Source organism: Notolepis coatsorum (assembly GCF_963971535.1).
Source record: "Notolepis coatsorum genome assembly, chromosome: 7".
Lineage (NCBI taxonomy): Eukaryota > Metazoa > Chordata > Actinopteri > Aulopiformes > Paralepididae > Notolepis > Notolepis coatsorum.
Window position 1 is genome coordinate 140,849,853 of NC_140171.1, and position 15,657 is coordinate 140,865,509.

General features: G+C 40.9%; 1 protein-coding gene across 1 annotated transcript in view; it reads left to right on the forward strand.

The window, feature by feature from the left end:
- Positions 1 to 1,698: 1,698 nt before the first annotated feature.
- Positions 1,699 to 15,657, forward strand: part of pdia2 (protein disulfide isomerase family A, member 2) — a gene marked incomplete at both ends in the record, with an annotated part of 18,699 nt that continues 4,740 nt past the window's right edge. The window contains 6 exon segments of the mRNA XM_084318415.1: positions 1,699 to 1,960; positions 4,565 to 4,771; positions 7,049 to 7,182; positions 10,414 to 10,545; positions 10,547 to 10,552; positions 11,490 to 11,606. Coding sequence (XP_084174541.1) covers positions 1,699 to 1,960; positions 4,565 to 4,771; positions 7,049 to 7,182; positions 10,414 to 10,545; positions 10,547 to 10,552; positions 11,490 to 11,606 — 858 coding nt within the window.

Here is a 15,657-nt window from a genome sequence, read left to right on the forward strand (position 1 = left end):
CATACAAAAATACAGAATACTTTTATATGAAATGCTTATTTCTGTTTTGCTCCTGAGAGTGTGCTAGATAAAAATAGATAAGTATAAAATAAGTATAAAATAGAATAGTCAAGTACGTAAACAAGTGTAAACAAAAGTGTTCAATATACAATGCCGAGTAGAGAAAAAGTAACTGAGTTACAATACAATATACAGTACAATGCAGAAATGGGATGAGGTACAACTTAGGGTAAGGTGCAATGAGGTATGAGTTGTAGTGCGAATCTCTTTACCAATCAATATAAAGTGTGTTAAAGTGTCTAAAGTGGGTAAAGTGGGTGCTACAGTGAGTTGTTTATTTAAAGTGAGTGTGTATGTGTGGATGTGTGTGCTGTGAGTGTATTTGATGGTTTGTTACATAGTGTTATTGTCGTTGCGCATCCTGGTGGCCTGGGGATAGAAGCTCCTTCTGAGTCTCTCTGTGCTTGCCATGAGACTCCGGTATCGCTTGCCTGACCGCAGCAGTTTAAAGAGGCAGTTGTTTGGTAGAGAGGTAGAGACGAGAGAGCGGTGTTTCTAGGTAAATGAGGCTGTGATAAGGGGAGAGGGGGAGAGATGATGAGCGGAGAGACAAAAGGAGAGGGGGAGAGATGATGAGTGGAGAGACAAAAGGAGAGGGGGAGAGATGATGAGCGGAGAGACAAAAGGAGAGGGGGAGAGATGATGAACGGAGAGACAAAAGGAGAGGGGGAGAGATGATGAACGGAGAGACAAAAGGAGAGGGGGAGAGATGATGAACGGAGAGACAAAAGGAGAGGGGGAGAGATGATGAACGGAGAGACAATAGGAGAGGGGGAGAGATGATGAGCGGAGAGACAAAAGGAGAGGGGGAGAGATGATGAGCGGAGAGACAAAAGGAGAGGGGGAGAGATGATGAACGGAGAGACAAAAGGAGAGGGGGAGAGATGATGAGCGGAGAGACAAAAGGAGAGGGGGAGAGATGATGAACGGAGAGACAAAAGGAGAGGGGGAGAGATGATGAGCGGAGAGACAAAAGGAGAGGGGGAGAGATGATGAGCGGAGAGACAAAAGGAGAGGGGGAGAGATGATGAATGGAGAGACAAAAGGAGAGGGGGAGAGATGATGAGCGGAGAGACAAAAGGAGAGGCGGAGAGATGATGAGCGGAGAGACAAAAGGAGAGGGGGAGAGATGATGAACGGAGAGACAAAAGGAGAGGGGGAGAGATGATGAGCGGAGAGACAAAAGGAGAGGGGGAGAGATGATGAACGGAGAGACAAAAGGAGAGGGGGAGAGATGATGAGCGGAGAGACAAAAGGAGGTATATGTGTTCTAACCTGGTGGGGTGACCAGGCCTAATCGAGAGTTGCAGAAAGGAAAGGATGGAGGTATAGAAGGGGTGTGGGAACGAGATGAAGAGGTATACGTGTGATAAGGCCTAAAGTCATTGCGTTCAGTCGGTCTGGTTCAACCAATGCTGAAGCTGAACTGGACCATGTGACCAGCCTTGACTAAACGTAGCCAAACTTCTGATTGGACAGAAGAGGAGGCCAGTAGCATTCCGACACACACTCTACACACGTTATCTATCTTTCTCACACACACTCTCTCTGACTCACACGCACACTCTGGGACTCACACGCAGTCACACACACCTGGTCGTTGAGTTTGGTGTCGGTCATAAGGGACAGGCCACCGAGATGAAGATACAGACGCTCACGCACCTCACGGTCCTGCTGGGCCTCCTGCTGTGGGCCTCCTGCGTCCAGACCGACGACACAGATGCTGACAGACGGACGGAAGGGGAGACGCCAGCGGAGACACCGGAGGACGACAGCGAAGAGGGGGAGCCCAAGAAGGAGAAGACCACGGAGATAGAGGAGGAGAAGGACGTGATGGTTCTTCACATCAACAACTTCGACAGAGCTCTCAGCGAGAGCAAGTTCTTACTGGTGGAGTTCTGTGAGTGGCGCTTCAGCTGTTATGAAACGTACTATCGGCTAAATGAATGCATGCATGAATGAATGAATGAATGAATGAATGAATGAATGAATGAATGAATGAATGAATGAATGAATTAATTAATGACGTTTTTTTTTTTACGGCCTGCAGACAAATCAAACACACCTAAATAGATAATCACAAATGTACATATTCAAGGCAAGCCCACACACAAAATCCAAAATCAACGACCGAAAAAAAGGAATAGGCTGAAGCACATGCTTATTTTTGCCTATCCTTTACAAATTCTTAAAAAACGAAATATATTTTAATATAAGAAAGAAACACTTAAAATATGCTGCAAGATATACATTTCTTTTTAAAGAAAAAAACAAATGTTTGATGTTTTACTCAAAACTGTACTCCTCAATTATTTTATCCTTTAAGGCTTTTTTAAATATCCCCTGAGAAGTACCGGTACACAACTTCAACCCGTCACTAAGGCTATTCCATAATTAAACTCCCAAATTAAATAAATAAATAAATAAATAGAGAGAGAGAGAGGCCGGTTATGTGAGGGCTCCGGTGTTTCTTAAAGTATGGGGTCGGGACCCCAAAGTGGGTCGTGGGACTGTCTCTGGTGGGTCCCCAGGTGGGATCGTTTTCATTACGTTTTTACGAGCCTCTGTCCCAGCATGAGAATGCACTCTTCAATTTGTGTCCAGCACTTTAGAAGTTCTAATGTTGGCTATGGTCAGATTCTTGTATTCTGTGCAAGGCATGTGGGACTTTATCTGTCATTAAACTGTATTGAAAGAAGAATTAGAAATAGAATGTCCTGTCTTGTAAAATTGGCATTTCGCAGAGTAAATTTTACTCAAACTGAGTACATTTTACATTTGACTCAGTTTGAGTAAAATTTACTGTGAATTTCCTGGAAGAACGCGTCATCAAAAAAACCTACTAGAAGCACAAGTGAGGGTGCAGCACGTGGCCTCTGCAGATGCTGCCTGGGTCAACTCTCCCACAGCCAAGGGACATTGAAGAGAGAGAGGGAGAGAGGGAGAGGGAGAGGGAGAGGGAGAGGGAGAGGGAGAGAGAGAGGGAGAGGGAGAGGGAGAGGGAGAGGGAGGAGGGGTTGGGACAGAGGAGAAGGCTGAAGAGATAAATGGGAGACCAACTGCCACGCCACTATCTTTTACATGTTAATTTACATGTTGATATACCAGTAGGTGAAGCCTGTGTAGCTGAGTAGCTATCTGTCTCAAACTGCTGCTGCTGGGGCTGGTGCAGGGTTTGTTTCCCACATGCATTGGAAGAATAGGGCTTTGGAAGCTGACGTCAACCAGCACCAAATGTATGAGTCAAGCCGCTATAATACGACACACGACATCAAAGATGGTCCACTTATTTTTCTATGAAGATGGCGTCAGATTCGGATTCAGATTCAGAGTTTTATTTGCCACATGGAAGCAATACAATCATAGAGTTTTCATACAAAATCATACCATACCATGGGCAAAAGGAGCAGGAAGAAGAATAATTCTTATGGTTACCTGCCCCTTATTCCTAAACTAAACAAGTACTGTATTACTTGATGGTCGGCGTACAACCTAATTTACACAAAATAATAATTTATACCATATACAATTAAACAAGAACAAATTTAATAATAATAATAATAATAATAATAATAATAATAATAATAATAATAATAATAATAATAATAATAATAATAATAATAATAATAATAATAATAATAATAATAATAATAATAATAATAATAATAATAATAATAATAATAATAATAATAATAATAATAATAATAATAATAATAATAATAATAATAATAATAATAATAATAATAATAATAATAATAATAATAATAATAATAATAATAATAATAATAATAATAATAATAATAATAATAATAATAATAATAATAATAATAATAATAATAATAATAATAATAATAATAATAATAATAATAAAACAAAAAAGAAAAAGAAAATATATCACTATTCAGATCACATTTTACTTTCATACTGACTAAATAATATATATATTTTTTTAATTCTTTTTGAATTGACAAACACTATTACATCCCTTAAGCTCGCTATGGAGAGAATTCCACAACTTTACACCAATAACTGAAGGACACATCTGTTTAAGTGTGGTACGTGCAAAACTGATGTTTAAAATTAAATTTCCTCCTACTAAACTCACTTTCTAAATGAAAAAGATCCAACTCTATAGGGAGGTGTAGTCTGACGTCACTTTAGTTTCCCGCACGGTCCACCCGTATAGGGATTTATCATTGGGGAAAATGTATTATCGGCTATTGTAACAATTCTGCCTCATGAACATTGGCAAGCTTTCCATTTTTGCACAAAAGGAGTTCCCTTCTATCACTAACATTATTGTTTATTAAGCATTTTTGGTTGAAATAAAAATTATACGTAATTATTTTACGATTAATTGCGAATTGTTTCATGTTGTGTGTGTGTGTGTGTGAGTGTGTGTGTGTGTGTGTGTGTGTGTGTGTGTGTGTGTGTGTGTGTGTGTGTGTGTGTGTGTGTGTGTGAGTGTGTGTGTGTGTGTGTGTGTGTGTGTGTGTGTGTGCAGATGCACCATGGTGCGGCCACTGCAATCAGTTAGAGCCAGTGTACGCAGAGGCAGCTGGGAAGCTGAAGGGGGAGGAGCCAGTGATGCGATTGGCCAAAGTGGAAGCTACGGAGGAGAAGGAGCTGGCGGAGGAGTTCGACGTCGGAAGCTTCCCCACCCTCAAGCTGTTCACCGACGGAGACCGCACACGGCCTGTAGACTTCACTGGTAAACACACGGACCCACACTGACCCACACCATACTGTCTAGTGAACACACACACACACACACGGACCCACACTGACCCACACCATACTGTCTAGTGAACACACACACACACACGGACCCACACTGACCCACACCATACTGTCTAGTGAACACACACACACACACGGACCCACACTGACCCACACCATACTGTCTAGTGAACACACACACACACACGGACCCACACTGACCCACACCATACTGTCTAGTGAACACACACACACACACGGACCCACACTGACCCATACCATACTGTCTAGTGAACACACACACACACACGGACCCACACTGACCCATACCATACTGTCTAGTGAACACACACACACACACACACTGACCCGTACCATACTGTCTAGTGAACACACACACACACACGGACCCATACCATACTGTCTAGTGAACACACACACACACACACACACACACACACACACACACACACACACACTGACCCACACCATACTGTCTAGTGAACACACACACACACACACACACACACTGACCCGTACCATACTGTCTAGTGAACACACACACACACACTGACCCGTACCATACTGTCTAGTGAACACACACACACACACACACACACACACACACACACACACACACACACACACACACACACACACACACACACACACACACACACACACACACACACACACACACACACACACACACACACACACACACACACACACACACACACACACACACACACACACACACACACACACACACACACACACACACACACACACACACACACACACACACACACACACTGACCCATACCATACTATCTAGTGAACACACACACACACACACTGACCCGTACCATACTATCTAGTGAACACACACACACACACTGACCCGTACCATACTGTCTAGTGAACACACACTGACCCGTACCATATGTGGTGGAATATATTATCATGTCATTATGGATCTGTGTTGTTTTATCATTTTACAGACTGTACACTGAGATCAGTGTAATGTGTGTGTGTCTCCTCTGTCCTCCCCGGGCCAGCCAAAACAAGGTTGTTATTAAACTCCTGTAGATGGGAGCCATTTCTGTTGACTTTCAATATATCCTTGTGTATTACACTATGTTCTGCCATAATAGGCCATAAGCCACATACATAGACAGTTACAATGAGTATTCTATTATAAAGGCCCAGACTATAGGTCACGGAATTGTGTTTCTTCAGAGCCATAACCCAAGGTTATGGGAACCGTTAGACAAAGCTGTTTTCCTTCCAGGCTATAGCCATAATATAGTCGTATTATTCCCAGCGCTCCACATTGCTTTCAGTTTAGCTGGTCGTTCATACTAATACACATTGGCAGTATTAGGGGGTGGGAAACTGATGGGTGGGCATCGGGCGTTGTGGACAGCGACTCCTACAGGTCGGTTGGTGCGCCTGCGCAGTAGAATCAGGAAGTGTCGGGGGCAGCGTGAGCCTCCCACGCGTTACTCCTCGCCACTGAGAGATCGAGCTGCGCAGGTGAAAAGATGCGACTGCTGTTACCTCAAGTACCGGAGGGGACTTGTGCTATGTATGACTTAGTCCACATTTCAGCCGGCTTGTGGGAGGCAAGAAACAGCGTTCGTGACAGGGGAGGGTTGAATTGGATGATACGAAATTGGGATGGGAGAAAATATAGAAAATGGGAGAAAAAGTGGACCAAAAAAAAATATATAGTCGTATTATTAATTTCTCTAACCAGCCATTTTGTTTCTTCTACGTCATATGCATGTATCAACTGTGTATTAACTGTGTTTTCAAACGGGACTTCGGTCTCACTTCGTGGTCAGCCATTGGTTACACTGGTCTGATTTTGAACATGAGCATTTTCTTGTATGATCAAATAAGGAAATAAATCTATCTCATTTTTATTCAACTTTGGACTCAGAATTGTTATTTTGCTCACATTATATTATAAATTCCCATCACACACCATGTGTGTGTGTGTGTGTGTGTGTGTGTGTGTGTGTGTGTGTGTGTGTGTGTGTGTGTGTGTGTGTGTGTGTGTGTGTGTGTGTGTGTGTGTGTGTGTGTGTGTGTGTGTGTGTGTGTGTGTGTGTGTGTGTGTGTGTGTGTGTGTGTGTGTGTGTGTGTGTGTGTGTGTGTGTGTGTGTGTGTGTGTGTGTGTGTGTGTGTGTGTGTGTGTGTGTGTGTGTGTGTGTGTGTGTGTGTGTGTGTGTGTGTGTGTGTGTGTGTGTGTGTGGGGCAGGTAAGAGGACAGTGAAGGGCATCGTCCAGTGGATGAAGCGTCGGGCTGGCCCCAGTGCTCTGCTGCTGGTCTCTCCAGACTCTACAGCACAGTTCCTTGATGCTCACAATGTCTCTGTAGTAGGATTCTTCTCTGTAAGTCTATTTATGTATCTAGTTATGTATCATGTATGTATGTATGTATGTATGTATGTATGTATGTATGTATGTATGTATGTATGTATGTATGTATGTATGTATGTATGTATGTATGTATGTATGTATGTATGTATGTATGTATGTATGTATGTATGTATGTATGTATGTATGTATGTATGTATGTATGTATGTGTGTGTGTGTGTATGTATGTATGTATGTATGTATGTATGTATGTATGTATGTATGTATGTATGTATGTATGTATGTATGTATGTATGTATGTATGTATGTATGTATGTATGTATGTATGTATGTATGTATGTGTGTGTGTGTGTGTGTGTGTGTGTGTGTGTGTATGTATGTGTATGTATGTATGTATGTATGTATGTCTGTCTGTCTGTCTGTCTGTCTGTCTGTCTGTCTGTCTGTCTGTCTGTCTGTCTGTCTGTCTGTCTGTCTGTCTGTCTGTCTGTCTGTCTGTCTGTCTGTCTGTCTGTCTGTCTGTCTGTCTGTCTGTCTGTCTGTCTGTCTGTCTGTCTGTCTGTCTGTCTGTCTGTCTGTCTGTCTGTCTGTCTGTCTGTCTATCTTTTTATTTATATCTGTACCTCCCTCTGAATTGTCCTCTGTCTCTGTTTCCCATCAAATATGAACTTTATAGGACATGAGAGGCGAATAACCTAAAGCTACAATGTAAAAGGAATATGGAATATATTAAATAGTATTATTAAAAAAAGACAACCTAGTCCAACTTATCCAGAACATGTTATTGATAACAACTTGACAATTACTGATATGTATGATGTGGTGGAGGGATTTAATAACTTCTTTGTTAACATGGGTCCAAAATTGGCTAAGGAAATAATCAATACTGGGGATAGATGTGCTGATGGGGAATTTGAAAAGAGAAACACAAACTCAATATTTTTGGGAACTGTAGGGAAAAAAGAAATTATTGATATTGTAAATAAGTGTATGAATAGAACTTCCACTAACTGGAATGATATTGATATGTCTCTGGTAAAGAAATTAATAGATGGAATTGTTGACCCACTCACACATATAATTATGTAACTTATCATTCAAAACAGGTATTCCCAGAGAATATGAAAATTGCCAAAGTCATACCATTATATAAGGCTGGTGATAAACATCTTTACAGACTGCTTTCTCAGTTCTCAAAGATACTTGAAAAACTCTTTGTTTCAAGACTGGACCATTTTATTGAAAAGCAGGACTTGCTAATAGACAGCCAGTATGGTTTCAGATCAAACAGATCAACTTATATAGAATAGAATAGAAATACTTTTATTATCCCGTGGGAAATTTGACACTGCAAATCGCTCAACATTTAAACATTTAGACAGAACAGGTCACGAATTAGAATAATAAAACAAATCAAATCAAGTTGCCTAGGATAAGAGTAGAGTAAAATAGAATAAAAATGGAATAAAATATACAGTAAATAAATACAGTAAAAATATACTGAGGTCTACAGTAGGTGTAGTATTGCACAGTGCTGTTTCGAACTAAGTCCAGGAAGATGGTAACTGCCACTCTGTGCTCAGTGATGCAGTGAGGCACAGTGATGATATGGCATTAATATAGTTAGTAGAGGAATTAATAGGATGTATAGATGATAAGAAATATGCAGTGGGAATTTTAATTGATCTAAAGAAAGCCTTCGATACGATTGATCATGAGATATTGCTTACAAAAATGTATATGTATGGTATTAGAGGGGTGGCTTTCGATTAGTTGAAAAGTTACATTGGAAATAGGCAGCAATTTGTACAAGTCGGTCAGCACAAGTCAATGTGCCAAAACATTACCTGTGGTGTCCCACAGGGGTCAGTTCTGGGCCCCAAATTATTCATTCTATCAATGATATTTGTAAAGTGTCAAATATTTAGTTTTTGCAGATGACACAAATATCTGTTGTTCTTGGGAGGACTTGCAGAATCTTTTGGAGACGGTCATGGAAGAAATGTGTAAATTAAAATATTGGTTTGATATAAATAAGTTATCTCTAAATGTGAACAAAACAAGATTTATGGTTTTTGGAAATCGTAAAATCAGTGCAGATGTTCAAGTGGAAATAGCTAATGTCATAATAGAAAGAGTATATGAATTTAAGTTTTTGGGTAGGCCTATGGTAATTGACCATAAGCTCTGCTGGAAACCCCAAATAAAAAATGTGTGCACTAAGATAGCTATAGGAGCACTGGAATTCTGGGTAAAATATGACACATCCTGAACCAAAAAACACTGCACACTCTGTATTGCACACTTATATTGCCATATTTAATGTACTGTGTGGAAGTTTGGGGAAATACCTATAAGAGCACCCTATAAGGTATGTACACTGCAAAAAAAGCAATAAGAATAGTAAATCATGTTGGGTATCGTGAGCATACAAATCATTTATTTTTAAAGACACAAACGTTGAAATGTATGGACAATAGTGAAATTCAGAACTGCTCAAATTATGTTCAAAGCAAGAAATAATGTAGGCTACTGCCAGGTAATATTAAAAAGAAATGTAGGGATTGAGAGGGAAAATATGATTTAAGAAGGAATTATAATTGTCTGCACTTCTCTTAAAGGTTTGTGTATTTCAGTTTGTGGTGTAATCCTGTGGAATGGCTTAGATGAAGAAACAAATTAGCAAGAACATTGTACAGTTCAAAAATAGATATAGCAAAACTGTCATTGATGAATACAAAAACGAGGAGCTCTAGAATTGTTATTTTATATATTATTTTTATTTCTACTAACATTTGTGTTCTTTTTTATTGATGTTTATTTTGTTTGTTATTTAAGGTTTGTAAGAGATTTTGTTTTATGTATGATATTGTGAGGAAGGGGCAGGACTAGATAAGCATTTGCTTCCTTCTGCTCCTTCTCGAACTCATTTGTTTATCACTCATTTGTTTATCATTTAATGAATCTTTTAATATCATTTTATTGTGTTTTTTATATGGTTGATTGTTCGAGATAAAATAAACTCAACTCAACTACCAGACAATGGAACACAAGAACAGAGGCTGAAGCCATGAATGTGTTCCTCTCTCTCTCTCTCTCTCTCTCTCTCTCTCTCTCTCTCTCTCTCTCTCTCTCTCTCTCTCTCTCTCTCTCTCTCTCTCTCTCTCTCTCTCTCTCTCTCTCTCTCTCTCTCTCTCTCTCTCTCTCTCTCTCTCTCTCTCTCTCCCTCTCTCTCTGTCCATTAGAGTCTGGAAGGTGAGGAGGTCAAGGTGTTCACAGAGGTTGCCACTAACATGGTAGACACTGTGTTTGCCATGACAACCAGTCCTGAGGTGTTCAAAAAGTATGAGGTGAAGACCAGCTCAGTAGTGCTGTTTAAAAAAGGTACACACACACACACACACACACACACACACACACACACACACACACACACACACACACACACACACACACACACACACACACACACACACACACACACACACACACACACACACACACACACACACACACACACACACACACACACACACACAACACACACACACACACACACACACACACACACACACACACACACACACACACACACACACACACACACACACACACACACACACACACACACACACACACACACACACACACACACACACACACACACACACACACACACACACACACACACACACACACACACACACACACACACACACACACACACACACACACACACACAGAGAGAGAGAGAGGTAAAACAAGGACACAAGAGCATGCAAATAAAAGCTTGTCTGTTTCCACCTTTGTCGCCATCTGCTGACAGTAATGTTTCTTGGTGAATTACTGCTGCCCATCTGTACTAATGGTAACTATAGTACATACAGTATATAGTGGTATATACATACACATGTAGAGGTGTGCATATATAGAGGTATATACATACACATGTAGAGGTTACATATATAGAGAATATAGATACTAAGGCTGTCAAAGTTAATGCGTCATTAACGTGTTAATGCACAATTCTGTTAACGCCACAATTCTTTTTAACGTACGATTCATGTATTTTTTTATTTTAAATTTTTAAATTTTATTATTATTATATATTTTTTTTACTAGACTTCACTCAGGTGTATTATTGATGCTCTCATTGATATTATGTTTGTTTCTGACTCAAAGTGTGTATGTGTGTGTGTGTGTGTGTGTGTGTGTGCTGTCTGTGTGTGTGTGTGTGTGCGTGTGTGTGTGTGTGTGTGTGTGTGTGTGTGTGTGTGTGTGTGTGTGTGTGTGTGTGTGTGTGTGTGTGTGTGTGTGTTAGTTTGATGATGGCAGAGCAGATCATGTGTTGTCTGAAGAAGGGAAGCTGGATACAGATGAGCTGACCTCCTTTATCGAATCAAACAGCCTGGAGCTGGTGATGACATTCAGCGAAGAGGTAGGTTAAGCACACACACGCACGCACCAGGGGCGTTTTTAGGGTTAGAAAACATTGGGGGCTTCAGCCCAGGGGGGTGGAGGGGGGGGTCACCCCCCCCCCCCCTTTTTTTTTTTTTTTTTTTTTTAAGCACAGAAATACGCAATTTTAGATTAATTAGAGATGAATACTGAATAACTAGAATCATTAGAGGTTCTCAAAGTGAGGTCCAGGTCCATGAGAGGGATATGGGCAGTCCCTAGAAAATTCAAAGTTAACAGGACCAAATCATCAGTTTCTTATTTATTTAGCCAGATAAAACATTGATCTGGTCCAAGAAGCCCCAACAGGAGTACAAATATACATATATACACATATATATACATATAATATATATACATATACTGTACATACATACACATATACACCAATAACAAAATAAAAACACAGTTAATTGTAGATACACAATCAGGTTTAAGCACTATAAAAATGCAGCAGGTGAGTTCACCTGTCTTCAACCAAAATGGAAGGAGAGTGAAGTACTGTACACAGAGAACGTGAAAATATACAATACATTCACCAAACACTACACAAGACAACCAATGATGCAGACTGATGAAAATATACATTTTCTCCCATTTTCCCAAATCAGTCAACATGGAGAATCACAACAAAAAATTATCTTGCCAGATCCAGCTAGGCAAAGAGATAATGTCTAGTATTTTCTGTTTACATTTTTTCAAAAAAAAAATTGTGTTACTGTAATTTTAACCTGTACTGGATACAGTATTTTATGTTTGTCTGATATTTGCTGAGCTTACAGTGTTATGCACATAGTAGCATGAAAACTGGGACATGTATTGTTGTGATTCTCCATGTTGAAATGTTGACTGATTTGGTTATATGGAGAGAAAATGTTATTTTTTTCATCAGTCTGCATCATTGATTTGGGTATATGTAGATAAATAAATTATATTTTCATCAGTCTACAGCATTGGTCTTGTGTAGTGTTTGGTGAATTTATTGTATATTTGCACATTATCTGCGTACTTCACTTACAGTACTCTAATCACTGAGAAGTAGAATTGCTAAATGTGTTTTAGGTTAAGCACAGCAGTGTGTGTAACTGGTTCAAACAGAATTAAGTCATTATGTAACGTGTGTTTCATATGGTAACAAAATTAGTGTATGGTTTTGACAAGTGTTTAATTTAGCAAAGGATCTGAGGTGTTCTGATAATTGTGTGTGTGGTTGTGCTAATTGTGTGTTTTGAAACACCGGGCCCCGTTTTCAAAATCATGCTTAGGCAATCGAAAAAAAACTATTGTGTGTTTCATTATATACATATGTTTCAGTCTTCTCATTAAAAAAAGATTCGATTTTTGGGTCTTTTCCTGCCTTTGGTCCGCTTTGCATTCACATCTCAAATGAACCGCAGCAGGGTTCACTTGCAAGAGTGAATGAGCTTTCACACCACCCCAAACCAACCGGACTATCCGAGGTTCGATTAAAGCTTATTATAGGACACTGGACATGGGTATGGATGGCTCCAGGTGCTGCTGCGTTAAAGTGCACATCTTCAATATCTGTACTATTTAAAAGCACAGTGCAGGACACACTCAAAGGTTATCGCACATCAGAGATGGCAGTGGACATGTATGACAGGACAAAGGCCATATGTAATGGCCTTTGGATTGAGGAACATACTACCAGCCAAAGGAGGAAGCAGAAAAGGATGGACGAGTATGTAGTTGAGTCATCTTGTGGCACAAGCTCAGACCTCAGCTCAGGAGATCAGCTGAGACAGAGACTGTTCTATCCAGTCGTCGACAGAATGCTGCAAGAGCTTGAGAGCAGGTTCTCATGAGTTGGATAACAATTTATGAGAGGCATACAGGCATGTTATCCAGCCTCAGACCAGTTTCTCTCAGTGGAATTGCTGCAACCCAACAATATCCAACTATTGCCAGAGGAGATCACAGTTGCAAAGTGTTTCCTGGTCAGGACAGGCAGAGATGCAGTCCCTACTATCCAAAGTGTCTTTTCCCTCCTGGATGATAATAATAATAATAATGCATTTGATTTATAAGGCGCCTTTCAGGACACTAAAAAAAAAGTCCACAAATCGGTGAATGAAAGAATTATAGGATCAAATGAAAACTACTTACTAAAAATGTTTAAAAGTACTAAAAACCAACAAAAAATACCAAACACTAACAAACATTCAGCACAGACAATGGGGATGCTGACATAAAAAAAAAAAAAAATGTAAAAAAAAAAATGTAAACAATTTTTTTTTTTTTTTTTTTTTTTTTTTTTAGATCTGGGGCTAGGAGAAAAACATCCGGGGCTAAAGCCCCGGAAGCCCAGGGCTAACGACGCCACTGGCACGCACGCACGCACGCACGCACGCACGCACGCACGCACGCACGCACGCACGCACGCACGCACGCACACACACACACACACACACACACACACACACACACACACACACACACACACACACACACACACACACACACACACACACACACACACACACACACACACACACACACATTTTAATACTTTATTTGGTTCCACAAATTATATTACATAAACAGGGAATCAAATGTGGGCGGCTACGTGGCGTAGTGGGCAAGGCGCTCGCCACGAAATGCTGGAGACGCTGGGCTCATCAGTTCGAGCCCAGCGCTCCACATTTGCTTTCAGTTTAGCTGGTCGTCCGTACTAATACACATTGGCCGTATTAGGGGGTGGGAAACTGATGGGTGGGGATCGGGCATTGTGGACAGCGACTCCTACAGGTCGCTTGGTGCGCCTGCGCAGTAGAATCAGGAAGTGTCGGGGGCAGCGTGAGCCTCCCACGCGTTACTCCTCGCCACTGAGAGATCGAGCTGCGCAGGTGAAAAGATGCGACTGCTGTTACCTCAAGTACCGGAGGGGACTTGTGCTATGTATGACTTAGTCCACATTGCAGCCGGCTTGTGGGAGGCAAGAAACAGCGTCCGTGACAGGGGAGGGTTGAATAGACCTGTCTCAAACCCTGCCCCTTTTCTTGATCCTCCAATCACAGCTGTCGCTTACCTCTGACTTCCTCGTACAAACTTTAAGGTAAGCGACAGCTGTGATTGGAGGATCAAGAAAAGAGGGCAGGGTTTTGAGACAGGTCCATTGGATGATACAAAATTGGGATGGGATAAAAATATAGAAAATGGGAGAAAAAGTGGATAAAAAAAAAAAAAAAACAGGGAATCAAATGTATCGGGGCCAAGCAGCACTGAACACTTACGGGACACACAGCACTTCCTCCTCCACGTGGCTCAGTGTGGTAACGAGGCACATGTCCAGTGCGTCCAGTGCATCTTATGTCCCAACTGCAATAACGGTGGCAGTTACAACGGGTGTATATGAGCACACACATGCACACGCACACATACATAAATGTACACACACACAAACACTGTCACATTAATTAAATATCTATGTGTGTGTGTGTGTGTGTGTGTGTGTGTGTGTGTGTGTGTGTGGTCGCAGCTGAATGCTGGAGCGCACCATTCTTAACATCTGAGCAAACACCCGTCGTAACTGCCGCCGTTAACGTAGTAATGTGCAACATGTACTTGTTACAACTGTAAACTTTTAGTCTTCATATTTGGAAGCCTGGGTCATGTTCATAAGTTGGGTGTTAGAGGTCTTCAGATGGCCGGTCTTCCGAAGAGAAGAGCCAAACAATTAGCAAAATATTGCTCAGTGTCAGCAATTATTGGCAGCCGGGCAATTTGGAGAAGACGCTGCTATCTGTACCCATGAGCTGTGTGTTGATTGTCAGGTTCATCATCCATGTGAGTCTGTAACTTTGATTGCCACTGTGGCACGATTGTATCGGAATAATCCCACAATGTACAAGTGCACTGTTAATATTTGTGTCCTTTAAACTTTGTCTTTATGTGGACATAAATAAAATATTCTAAATGTGTGTGTGTGTGTGTGTGTGTGTGTGTGTGTGTGTGTGTGTGTGTGTGTGTGTGTGTGTGTGTGTGTGTGTGTGTGTGTGTGTGTGTGTGTG